Genomic DNA, 13429 nt, shown 5'->3' on the forward strand with positions numbered 1-13429 from the left:
GTAGCATAAAAACATTAATTAAAATAACCCCAATAAAACATACATACACTCAATATCATTCATGGCCGGATCTAGGTAGTATCTAGATCAATATTTTCTCTAGCATATCTGATGTTATAATTTTTGCAGAAATGGAAATAATATTGTTTCCTGTAGTTTTAGTCATTGTCTGTTCAAATGTAGGTCTTATATGCTGTGATAGTTCCTTGATCCAGTGTGTGTGTGTGTGTGTGTGTGTGTCAAAAAATACTTTGCACATTTTAAAATAATGAACTCTATAGTTCAACGTCCTGAAGCATTATTTAAAACCAGTACAGTGATTCCTCGATTTTCGCGATCTCGTTCTTCGCGAAACGCTATATCGCGATTTTTCCACCCGATGACGTCACTCTCTTCCTTCCTTTCTCATCTTTCTTTCTCTCTCTCTTTCTCTCTCTTGCTTCTTCCTCTCTCACACTCTCTTCCTCCCTCTCTCTTCCTTCCTCCCTCTCTCATCTCTTTCTTTCCTTCTCTCTCTTTCTCTATCTCTCCCCCTCTTGCTGGCGGGCGGCGGGCGGCGGGCGGGGGAGCGGGGGCATCAGCGAGGAAGACCCAGGGAAGGTTCCTTCGGCCGCCCAGCAGCTGATCTGCTTGGCAGCGCGGCGGCAGCGAGGAGCCGAATCGGGGTTTCCCCGCCGCCCACGCAAAGGGGAAACCCCGATCTTCGTCTGCTCGCTGCTGCTGCGCTGCGGAGCAGATCAGCTGCTGGGCGGCCGAAGGAACCTTCCCTGGGTCTTCCCTGCCGCCCATGCAAACTCCACCATCTGCGCATGCGCGGCCATGAAAAAAAGGGCGCACATGCGCAGATGGTGTTTTTACTTCCGCAACCCTACATCGCGAAAAACCGATTATCGCGAGGGGTCTTGGAACGGAACCCTCGCGATAATCGAGAGATCACTGTAGTGCTTTAAATGTGATGTTGCTTTCCTTGCAATATTTTTCAACTGCTGGACAAAAAATAGTCACAGAATACTGCTTGAATCACATATGTTTTCTGACCTGACTGCCAAGTGGAAGTGATCTATGGCTATAGCCTTTCAGACTGTGAGGATTTGGAGGCTGATAAACAAGCATCCGTTTCAGTTTAAAATAGCTTTGAGCATTGCCTTCCAGTAAAAGCGTTGAGGTTATTTTCCTCAGGAGAGCATCCTTTTCCAGAATAAACCAGCTTCATCCCCGTTAAATATCAACCATAAAGATTTCTGTTTTTAAAAAATCAGGATATTTAGATTGTGCATCCTCATTTCCACTGGTTACTTCACTAGTAATTTTAGTATTTTATGAATTCGATTTTTAAATAGATCAAAGCATCCAACACTTGCATTAAATTTTCATTATTAGTTTTCTTTCATTCTCGGAAACAGACTTAAAGCTTTTGTCTGAAAAGCCACTCTGCTAAGGGAAATCCATTTTTGATTGCAATCTTCAATATATAATTAGGGAAGCTCTGTTTCTATCATTGTAACATATCTTTTCCTTGTCCAGTGATCCTTAAAAGTTTGTGAATGCTCAATGTACATTGGTTTGGTCTATAAACAGGATATGTTCTTCAGAAAGTCCTAAAACTAGATTTAAAAACACCCAATTAAACAAACTATTGAAAAATATTATCTAAGCTATATGTTTATGGGTGGCAAAAGTTGTGAATTTCTAGGATTTTCAGTTTATCAGTTAGTTGATTGATTGATTGATTGATTGATTGATTGATTGGGCGGCTCACAACATATCAAAACAATATACAATATACATATCTGAAAAATCCAATTAATACAGCTAAAAAACTTTAGAAACTCTAATAACAATTAAAACCATTCATTCCCATTCACACAGCAAGAATTACTATACTCGTTGGCCAGGAGGCTAGGGTCTAATGGCACAGATAAGTCTTTAAACTTTTACAGAAGGTGAGAAGGTGGAGGCAGTGCAATCCATAATCTAAATTGTTCTATTAGGATGAATGGGATGAAATTTCTCTAAGTCCATGTGCAGGACTGCTCAACAGTTATTGGAAACATTTAATTCCAATTATTGCTACCAAAAGGGGCACAGCAGCTGTTGAAAGCAAAGATCATAATTTTGCCGCCCCCCCCCCCAAAATATACAGTATAGTTTTGGATAATTGTCCCCAATAAATCAGTGAAGAGGTATAATGTTTTACTTATTTGTTTAATTGGGTTCTCATCTAGATTTATGACTGTACAAAATAGGTCACACTTTAGATCATATTTTTCCAGAAATTTTGAAAATTAAAAATAGTTCACGAAATTAAGCACCATGGTTTGCCATGATAAAAATGTACACTTTATAATATTGCATTTATTTATTTATTTATTTATTTATTTATTCATTCATTCATTCATTCATTCATTCATTCATTCATTCATTCATTCATTCATTTATTGGATTTATATGCCGCCCCTCTCTGAAGCTTCGGGGATGCTGACAGCATATAAAAAACAAAATATCCTAAATCCAATTTAAACTAAAACTAACAAAACAAAAACTAACAATCTAAAACTCCAATTTATTTTAAAAAGCCAGTCAACTTTTGTATACAGTGGTACCTCTACCTAAGAATGCCTCTACTTACAAACTTTTCTAGATAAGAACTGGGTGTTCAAGATTTTTTGCCTCTTCTCAAAAACCATTTTCTATTTACAAACAACCCTCCAAAACTGTAACCAGAAAAGGCAAGAAGAGGCCTCCATGGGGCCTCTCTAGGAGGAAACAGGGCCGGAAAAGGTGGTGAGAAGCCTCTGTGGGGCCTCTCTAGGAATCTCCTGTGAGGAAACAGAGCCGGAAAAGGCAGGGCGAAGCCTTCATGGGCCTCTCTAGGAATCTCCTGGGAGGAAACAGGGCCTCCACCCTCCCTGTGGTTTCCCCAATCGCACACATTATTTGCTTTTACATTGATTCCTATGGGAAAAATTGCCTTACAAACCTTTCTACTTAAGAACCTGGTCAGTGAACAAATTAAGTTCGTAAGTAGAGGTACCACTGTATTTCCGATTTCTCCAATTTAAAATAGGCTATTTCTGACTTCTTCTTCTTCTTCTTCTTCTTATTATTATTATTATTATTATTATTATTATTATTATTTATTAAAATTTATATGCCGCCCCTCTCCGAAGACTCGGAGAATGATCTACCCCAATCCATCTTTCAATGCTTGTAGAACAATTTTAATAAATAATTTCTTATATATGACCTAAATAGGCTATTCTATTTCAGGTACTTCATTTATAGATTCTTTGTCATTAATTTCAAATGTGGATTTGGGTAGAAAAACCTTGCTCTTAATAACTAATTTAACCCAATCCTTAATAGGAACAGATGAAGTTAAAAAGATCAATTTGGACAGATGTTACCCCCTACAAAATGGCATAGAACATTAGATAATGATTTTACTTTGAGGAAGAGTTGTAAACGAGAAAATCAATGATGTTTCACTGGAAGCAGGTAGAATAAGACTTTCTTCCGATGAAGATTCCATCAGTGTGTTTTCCTTTTCACTCGATTGTCTCTCTTTAATTCAAGGGGACAAAACATTGACAGTAGAAGATTCTATAAGCATTGTTCCAATAAAGAGAATTCTAAATAATACAATACTGTAGTTGTTAGTGTGAAAAGTAGAATTATCTCTAAACAACGATATATTTAAAAATACAAATTTGCTAATTTGTAAAATGTAATCTACATATATCAAGGAAAAGACCTAAAGAGATCCTTTTTTGTTAGATTTAACGGAACAAGGAAAATCAGAATGTGCACATTCATGTAGCTTTTGCCAATGAAATTGATTTTTCTAGATAACTTAAGTACATAAATTTTGCTTTTCTTTTTTGTATGCAATATCCAGGTACAGTACTACTACCTCTACCTAAGAACGCCTCTACTTAAGAACTTTTCTAGATAAGAACCGGGTGTTCAAATTTTTTCCCCCTCTTCTTAAGAACCATTTTTTACTTAAGAACACAAGCCCGGAAAAATTTCCCAGGAAATTTGAGAGCGGCACGAAGACCCAGCCAGTTTCCCGCCGGGAATAAACCTCTTCACTGTGGTGACTTCCTCCACATGCCCAGTGCAAGGTTGCCTCTTGGAGTATCTGGGCGTGGAAAGGCAAAAGGGGGTGCTTCGGAACCACCTGCTACCGCACGAATCCCAGCGGCCGATAAGGTCCCACAGAGTTGGCCTTCTCCGGGTCCCGTCGACTAAACAATGTCGTCTGGCAGGCCCCAGGGGAAGAGCCTTCTCTGTGGTGGCCCCGGCCCTCTGGAATCAACTCCCCCTGGAGATTAGAACTGCTCCCACCCTCCTTGTCTTCCGTAAACTACTTAAGACCCACCTATACCGCCAGGCATGGGGGATTTGAGACACCTTTCCCCCAGGCTTATTATAATTTATGTTTGGTATGTATGTGCTGTTTGGTTTTTAATTATGATAGGGTTTTTAGTTTTTTTAAATATTAGATTTGTGCCAGCATAATATTGTTTTTATCGTTGTTGTGAGCCGCCCCGAGTCTTCGGAGAGGGGCGGCATACAAATCTAATAAATTATTATTATTATTATTATTATTATTATTATTATTATCATTATTATTATTCACCCCGGTCGAATCAACTCGGCTTCAGCCAAACCGAGGAGTCAACACAGTGGAGGAACGGCGCTGGCTACAAAGCGAACGAGCAAGAGGAGAGGGGAGCCCTTCAGCATGGGAAGGAAGAGGAAGCAGGTAGCAGCAGCAGCAGCCTTTTAGTCAAATGAGCGGAAGGTTTCCCCCTCTCACCTGCCTGGGTTTCTCTCTTGGCGCAGTGTATGGGAGGCAGCCTCGTGCCGGGTGTATTGGAGGTGTGTGCTCCTCCTTGCTGCTTCAGAGTCCCTCTTTTTCTTTTAAGCCTTAAAGTTTTGGATTTTTTTTATTCCCCTCACCTTACCTTCTTCCTTTGGCAGCGACTGTCCTCCTCTTCTTCTTCCTCGTCATCCTACCCAAATTCCTAGCTTTTATTTCTTTCCTAATGGGTTTGCATGCATTATTTGCTTTTACATTGATTCCTTTGGGAAAAATTGCTTCTGCTTAAGAACCTGGTCACGGAATGAATTAAGTTCTTAAGTAGAGGTACCACTGTATTCCCCCACGACAAAAGATTTAGAGGGTGTATTTTTCAGTTCTGAAGTTTGGTTCTTTATAGTGCTTCTGCCAACTATTTGGTTGTGGAGTTTCTATAGTGAAATTATTTGAAACATGGGACAAAAGCAATGTCTTAGATGGGACTCAGACATATCAATGTGGACATTTGGGATAGATATTTCAAAACATGGCCATGCTACTTTGAGGGCTTTCCCGTTTCCTGCATGTGCTTATAAAGATAACCCTTGGGCCTGTGGTTCTCACTACTTTTATTAAATGACAAGAGTAGTGTTGTCGCATTGTATTGCAGATTATCTCAGGGACCGCCTTCTGCTGCACGAATCCCAGCGACTAGTTAGGTCCCACAGAGTGGGCTTTCTCCGGGTCCCGTCAACTAAACAATGTCATTTGGCAGGACCCAGGGGAAGAGCCTTCTCTGTGGCGGCCCCGGCCCTTTGGAACCAACTCCCCCCAGAGATTAGAATTGCCCCCACCCTCCTCGCCTTTCGTAAACTTCTTAAAACCCACCTCTGCCATCAGGCATGGGGGAACTGAGATATTCTTTCCCCCTAGGCTTTACAATTTACGCATGGTATGTCTGTATGTATGTTTGGTTTTTATAATAAGAGGTTTTTTAGTTATTTTAGTATTGGATTGGATTGTTACATGCTGTTTTTATCATTGTTGTTAGCCGCCCCGAGTCTACGGAGAGGGGCGGCATAAAAATCCAATAAATAAATAAATAAATAGATAGATAGATAGATAGATAGATAGATAGATAGATAGATAGATAGATACATACATACATACATAAATAAATAAATAAATAAATAAATAAATAAAATCTGTCCCTTCGGGTCATGCATGCAACATTTATAGAAAAGAATCTTGAGCTACTTCAGAAAAAATTGTAGATTTACTATGAACTAACAAAGTTCATATGAGTGCAGCAGATGCAATATATTTAGCTGTGTACAGCATATTTTGAAACTTCCCACAATTCCCATTGAAATGATGGTTGATCAAAGTATTGGATTTTATTGTATATTGTTCATGATTGTTGTTAGCTGCCTCGAGTTTTCGGAGAGGGGCGGCATATAAATCCAATAAAACTTGAAACTTGAAACTAAACAAAGAGGCAAAGCCATTGTGGTGGATCCAAAAAGATGGCAGCTGCCAATGTACAATCAAAGCCCTGCCCCTTTTTTATGTGTGTTCCATGTATAACAAAGTATGTTCAATTATGTGACCATGGACATCTTTCCTTTTTTAAACACCCCTTGCACTTCTTTGGTTTGATTAACCAACCCCAGCCCCAACCCTAATTACTTTATGGGAATAACATGACAACATTTAACTACTGAGCATTATTAGAAATCTATTCAGCAGCAACTGTAAAATGAGTTTACCTGGACCTTGAGATTCTTTTGTCGGAAACTGTTCCACAAGCATCCGTGTCTTGCCTTCAACAGCTGGTGGAGTATTCTGAACTTTAGCATTAACAAGAGATGAAATTGTGATTCGTTTAATTACCACATTACGTCACTATGAAAGTCACTATGATTGACTTATTAATTGATTGACCAATTGATTGACTGATTGATATGCCTTCAAGTCAGTGTTGATTGACTCCTGGTGACTGCCTAGGCAAGTCCCTACAGCAGTGGTTCTCAACCTGGGGGTCGGGACCACTTTGGGGGTGGAACAACTGTTTCGCAGGGGTCGCCTAAGAATATGGAAAAAGACAAATTTCCCATGATGATAGGAAATAAATCTTATATTCATGTGACTTGGAACACATTTTTACAATCCGACCAATCAGGCGTTTACAATAGGGATGTCCCTCTGACCTTCCTGCCAATCAGCTTAAAGCTCTGTTGGGAGAATTGGTGCTAGACTTATGGTTGGGGGTCACCACAACACGAGGAACTGTATTAAGGGGTCGCGGCATTGGAAAGGTTGAGAACCACTGCCCTACAGTTTTCTTAGCAAGGTTTTTCAAAAGTGGTTTGCAGTTGCCTCCTTCTTCCTAGAGTTGAGAGACAGTGACTGGTCCAAGGTTACCCAGCTAATAATGCTAATATGGAACTAGAAGTCATGGTTTCCTGGTTTTTAGCCTGATGCTTTAATTACTATACCAAACTGACTGTCTCATTTTGTTCTAGCATAGCCGTTGAAAGAAATAAACATTTATTTGTTTGTTTGTTTGTTTATTTATTTTATATGCTGCTCATTCTGAAGCAGTCTCAAAGCGGCTAACAAATGTGATAAATACAATAATATTAAAATACAATCACAAATACATAATAAAATCACTAATAACGATAAATAACAACTTTAAAAGAACCATACACACACAGTAGTCAATCTAATTCCAGGCCTGCCGGAAAAGCCAGGTCTTAACGGCTTTCCGGAAGATCGGTAGGGGGCAGAATTTCTGGAGGCACTTGATTCCACAGGGTCGGAGCCGGCCCGGAGAAGGCTCTTCCCCAAGGTCCCGCCAACCAACATTGTTGGGCGGATGGGACCTGGAGAAAGCCAACTCTGTGGGCCCTTACTGGCTGTAAAGAGGGAGGAGGGAGGAGGCAGTCCCATAAATAATCAGCAAATAGTGGATAGTGCTCAGCTTTATTTCTTTTGAGATATCATAAAAAATATTTTGTAAGAGTAACCAAACAACTAAGCTAAGAGAACACCAGGAACTCCATGGGAAAGCCTTGGTTTATAGTTAAGATCATTTGGAAGGGAGGCATGGAATAGTAACTTTATTCTCGACATGTGATGGCGATCTTATGGTATGCTGCTCTTCTGGGTTCCATCACGTGCATACATGCTGGATAGCTGCTCTGGCAAACATGTGCACCCACTAACTGCTTTCTTCTGGGTTCTAATGCGCGAAGACCAGCTGGCTGGTGTGCAAGCACGTGCCGGAACCCAGAAGAAAGTAGCCTGCTGGAACCCAGAATAGCAGCTGGTCACTGCGCACATGTGCACCAGCTAGCTGCTCTCTTCCAGGGTCTGGCACTCTGGTGCACACAAGCATGCTCATCATCATCATCATCATTATTATTATTATTATTATTATTATTATTATTATTATTATAATTATTTATTAGATTTGTATGCCACCCCTCTCCGAAGACTCGGGGCGGCTAACAACAATAAAGAAGACAATGTAACAAATCTAATATTAAAAATAATCTAAAAACCCCCAATTTAAGAGACCAATCATACAAACAAGCATACCATGTATAAATTCTATAAGCCTAGGGGGAAGGGAAAAAATTCAATTCCCCCATGCCTGACGACAGAGGTGGGTTTTAAGGAGCTTGCGAAAGGCAAGGAGGATGGGGGCAACTCTGATATCTGGGGGGAGCTGGTTCCAGAGGGTCGGGGCCGCCACAGAGAAGGCTCTTCTCCTGGGTCCCGCCAAATGACATTGTTTAGTCGACGGGACCCGGAGAAGGCCAACTCTGTGGGACCTAACCGGTCGCTGAGATTCATGCGGCAGAAGGCGGTCCCGGAGATATTCCGGTCCGATGCCATGAAGGGCTTTATAGGTCATAACCAACACTTTGAATTGTGACTGGAAATTGATCGGCAACCAATGCAGACTGCGGAGTGTTGGTGTAACATGGGCATAACTAGGGAAACCCATGATTGCTCTTGCAGCTGCATTCTGCACGATCTGAAGTTTCCGAACACTTTTCAAAGGTAGCCCCATGTAGAGAGCATTACAGTAGTCGAACCTCGAGGTGATGAGGGCATGAGTGACTGTGAGCAGTGAGTCCCGGTCCAGATAGGGCCGCAACTGGTGCACCAGGCATTTCAGCACTCAGTACCGAAAAGGTTAACCATCATTGCTCTAAACCAGGGGTCGGGAACCTATGGCTCGCGAGCCAGATATGGCTCTTTTGATGGCCGTATCTGGCTCGCAGACAGGGCTCCTAGCACTGAGCTCCCGCTCGCAGCTGTCCCCTGGCTCCTGCTCGATGCCACGGTTTTCGGCGCTGTCCTGCTGGGCCCCAAAGACGGAAGGCAGGAAGAAGGAGAGCTCCATTCTTCTCGCCTTTTTCCCGCCTTCCGTCTTTGGGGCACAGCAGGACAGCGCCGAAAACCGCGGCATCGAGCAGAAGCCGGGGGACAGCTGCGAGCGGGAGCCCCAGGAGGGAAGTACCAGCAGCGCCCCGCCCAGCTGAAGCTTCACTGGCGTCGGCGGCAAATGTCCTTTGTGGCCCGGTGGGAGGGGGGGGCTGCAGCGGCCGCAGGCAGTCGCAGGGAAATGGCGGCGGTGAGAGGGAGCTCCAGCTGGGCTGGGGGTTCGGGGGGGCCATGAACGCCGCCCGGAGCCAATGGCTTCTTTTGGGCTTACTTGAATTCCTGCTGCTGGTAAGCGCGCGCGGGTGGCCGGGTGGGAAGGGCGAGGCGCGAGGGGGAGGCAAGTGGAGAAGCGGAGAGAGAGAGAAGTGGACCAAAAGAAAGAAAAGGGAAAGAGAGGGAGGGAAAGAGAAATGGAGAGGAAGGAAGGAGGGAGGGAGGGGAGGGAGGGAGAGAAGGAAGGAAGAGAAAGGAGGGTAGAAAGAGAGGGGGAGAGAGAGGAGAGAGAAAGGAAGAGGAGAGATAGAAAGGAAGAGAGAGAAAGAAAGAGGGATAGAAAGAGAGAGAGAGTGAGAGATGCTCAGTGAGCCTTTCTTTGAAGTTGCCTTTCTTTCTTTCTTTCTTTCTTTCTTTCTTTCTTTCTTTCTTTCTCTCTTTCTCTTTCTCTCTTGCTCTCTTGCTCTTTCATTCTTTTTTCTTTCTCTTGCTTTCTTTCTTTCTCTTTCTTTCTCTCCTTCCTTCCCTCCTTCCATTTCTTTCATTCCCCCTCTCTATTTTTATTTCTCTTTCATTCTTTCTTTCTCTCTTTCTTGCTTTCTTTCTTGCTCTTTTTCTTTCTCTCTTTTACCTTCCCTTCCTCTATTTCTTCTTTTCTTTCTCCTTCCTACCTTCTTCCCTCCCTCCCTTCCTTCAGTCCTTCCTCTCTTACTCTCCCCTTTCATAAGTTTCCTTGCTTCCTTCCTCTGTTCCTGTCCCTTCCCCCTTTCTTTCTTTCTTTCTTTCTTTCTTTCCTTCCTTCCCTCCCTCCATTTCTTGCTTTCCTTCTCCTTCCTCCCTTGTTTCCTCCCTCATTCCCTTCTTTCACTCCTTCTTCTCTTACTCTCCCCTTTCACACCTTTCCTTGCTTTCTTTGCACCCTTCCTCTGTTCCTGTCCCTTCCCTCTTTCCTTCCTTCCTTCCCACCCTCCGTCCATTCATTCACCCATTCCTCTCTTGATCGCCCCTTTTACCATTCCTTCCTTCCTTCCTTCCGATGTGGGCCTGGGCCAGCAGAGTAGTTTGCTTTTGCACCCCGTCTCGAGCTCCCTTGGTGCCAACCCGGCCCTCCCCACTTCAGAGAGAAGGGGGAGAAAGAGAGAGAGAGAAAGAGAAAGAGAAAGAGAGAGATAAAAAGAGAAAGATAGAGGGAGGGAGAGAAAGAGATAGAAAGAGACAAAGAGAGGGGGAGAGAAAGAGAGAGAGAAAGAAAGAGAGAAAGGGAGATACGTACGGCTCTCGCGGAATTATATTTCAAAATATGTGGCGTTTACGGCTCTCTTAGCCAAAAAGGTTCCTGACCCCTGCTCTAAACTGTGTAGGTTATCCCGCTTGTCTTAAGGTCAGGCGCAGGAGAGTAGTTGCTTCATTTTGAAATGTGATTTTTTCCCATTATCCAACATGGAAAAACACAGATTGCCTAATAATATTTATTTTGCTTTTCTGCAGAATGATATAAAGTATTTTGAATAGCTAGTCAATCACAAGGGCATGAATTGTTCACATTTCATAGACATGGGTGAAGTAGATCTTGAATCACTCTTCTTTAAAATGGGTTACTAAACTGCCTACAATACTTTGTTCTTTGTTGAAATGGGATGAAATAAATGGAAAATTTATAAGTGCATGAAGTACATTTATTAGAATTCAGTGTGGGCTGTTTCCAGTACACTTTAGTTTGCTCTAATCAACTTTTAACTTTGAACACTTTTCCATTTCCCGACGCTTTCAATAAATTTTAATGAGCATTATTCATTTATTTTTAATCAATTTATATGACTATTGATTTTGCAATAGTGACACTTAATTTAGGATTAAAGTATTTCGCAATACAAAATAAACTGCAAAATAAAAAATATATATAACGGCAACGTAATGTGATTGACATCTGCTCCCAGCTTATGCATCCCGAATCTCAGATAACACTGTCTAATTTAAATTTAATTTGTATACCATATAGGTTACCTATTAATTGACAAAGCAGTACGGTGCTTGAAATACTGCTTGTAAGGGCCAAAGACGTGAAGAAAGAACAAAATAATATACAGCTATTAAATCTGGTTACTGAACAATTACAACTGTAGGACAGAAACATTAATTAGAAAAGTGGTCTAAATGCAAAGTAACCCAATACAATTGAAAACTTAGGAAGTATTTACTGTTGTGGAAATGAGAAATAATGTTTGGGAAATAAAACAGGGAAATTGGATAAGCAAACCAAATATAGGAGAATGAGGTTATTATTGAAAATGATGAAAAAAAACCAAAAGAATTGTTGTCAGTGTCACTACAGAAAATCGGTCTGGATAATAACTGAGAGGAGGGAAAATACAAACAAGAAATAGTTTATCTCTTTCTCTTGCCATGATCTCACCACCTATCCGAAAAGCTACAAATGAGATGATATATGTGGTCTGATTGCAAAGGTAACTCTGATTTGTTCACTGATTTCTATAACCTCCCCCCCTTTTCTTCCACACCTCAAAGCATTTTACACAAACAAGCACTGCAGTTGCTGTGGTGATGCCTTGCAGCTTGGCAGAGCTCCTAAACTTCATATCGGAGGCAGATTTTGAAAAGACGCAATGCCCTACCTCAAATGAAAAAAATAATAATAATTCCAAATTGAAGCAGAGAACAGCTGTATTAAGTAGACAATAGCTCTAACTAGATAAGCCAGGCTTCAAGTAACAACTGCAAACCATGGCAAACTGAACAGAAAACAGTGCTCAGTATCCAAATGTTTACTTACTGGCTTAAAATAAAACGACAAGCCAAGAAATTACTATTAAATATTAATTGAATTACCACAGCTCATTTGGAAATATACAAGTAATAATAATCTTAGCATTTATTTATTTATTTTGTCCAATACAAATTGAAAGTTAAGGAGAATAAAAACGTGTAGTAGTAAATATCAGGGAAGGGATAGAAGAAGAGATATGAGAATAGAATACATCAATGAAGAGTAGAGGAAGGATATAGAGAAAAGATATATAAATATAGGAGAAACAATTGAACAGGGGACGGAAGGCACACTAGTGCACTTATGCTCACCCCTTACTGACCTCTAAGGAATCTGGAGAAGTTAACCGTGGAAAGTCTAAGGAAAAAATGTTGGGGGTTGACATCATGGAGTCTGGTAATGAGTTCCACGCTTCAACAACTCGATTGCTAAAGTCATATTTTTTACAGTCAAGTTTGGAGCGGTTGATATTAAGTTTGAACCTGTTGCGTGCTCTTGTGTTATTGCGGTTGAAGCTGAAGTAGTTGTTGACAGGCAGGATGTTGCAGCATATGATCTTGTGGGCAATACTTAGATCATGTTTAAGGCGTCATAGTTCTAAGCTTTCTAGACCCAGGATTGTAAGTCTAGTTTCGTAGGGTATTCTGTTTCGAGTGGTGGAGTGAAGGGCTCTTCTGGTGAAGTATCGTTGGAGCATCTTCACCATCAAAACAAATAATGTTTTATAGACTTTTTCTTCATCATTTGGACAACCCCTGCTATCTAATATGTTACGTATAGTAAGAAAGAATATGCCATTAGCTATAATATTAGATTGTGCAATAATATTTACCTGTATATTTCTTTAATTCCTGAAGAATACTTTTCATTACTGATTGCATTTCCTCGCTAGATAACAAAGGCTTCTGGTCTTCAATTTTCAAAATATCAAAGGTTAAATTAACATTTATTTTTACTTTTGACTAAATTCAGTAAGAATGAAAATATTAGTTAAATAAACATCAACTGCTATCAACTGTCCTATAAGAATAAATAATTTTAAAATATTACTTTCTACACAAGAGTATACCAGGTACTATTCAAACATTCTAAAAATATCGTAGACAAATATTTCAATCTTAAAAGGTATCTTAATATATAAGAATTTAGCAGTACAACCCTAA

At 40.9% G+C, this 13429-nt stretch overlaps 1 protein-coding gene across 3 annotated transcripts in view; it reads right to left on the reverse strand.

Moving 5' to 3' along the window:
• LOC139166919 (uncharacterized) overlaps window positions 1-13429 on the reverse strand; it is a 49961-nt gene that overhangs the window by 12419 nt on the left and 24113 nt on the right. For all 3 annotated transcript variants that reach the window (XM_070751155.1, XM_070751156.1, XM_070751154.1), the window contains 3 exons: window positions 13099-13176; window positions 6577-6657; window positions 3448-3564 (listed from right to left, as the gene is read on the reverse strand). In XM_070751155.1, the coding sequence (XP_070607256.1) occupies window positions 3448-3564; window positions 6577-6657; window positions 13099-13176 (276 nt within the window). The remainder of the gene's footprint in view (window positions 1-3447; window positions 3565-6576; window positions 6658-13098; window positions 13177-13429) is intronic.

The sequence above is a fragment of the Erythrolamprus reginae genome, chromosome 4, assembly GCF_031021105.1.
Source record: "Erythrolamprus reginae isolate rEryReg1 chromosome 4, rEryReg1.hap1, whole genome shotgun sequence".
In the NCBI taxonomy this organism is placed as follows: Eukaryota; Metazoa; Chordata; class Lepidosauria; order Squamata; family Dipsadidae; genus Erythrolamprus; species Erythrolamprus reginae.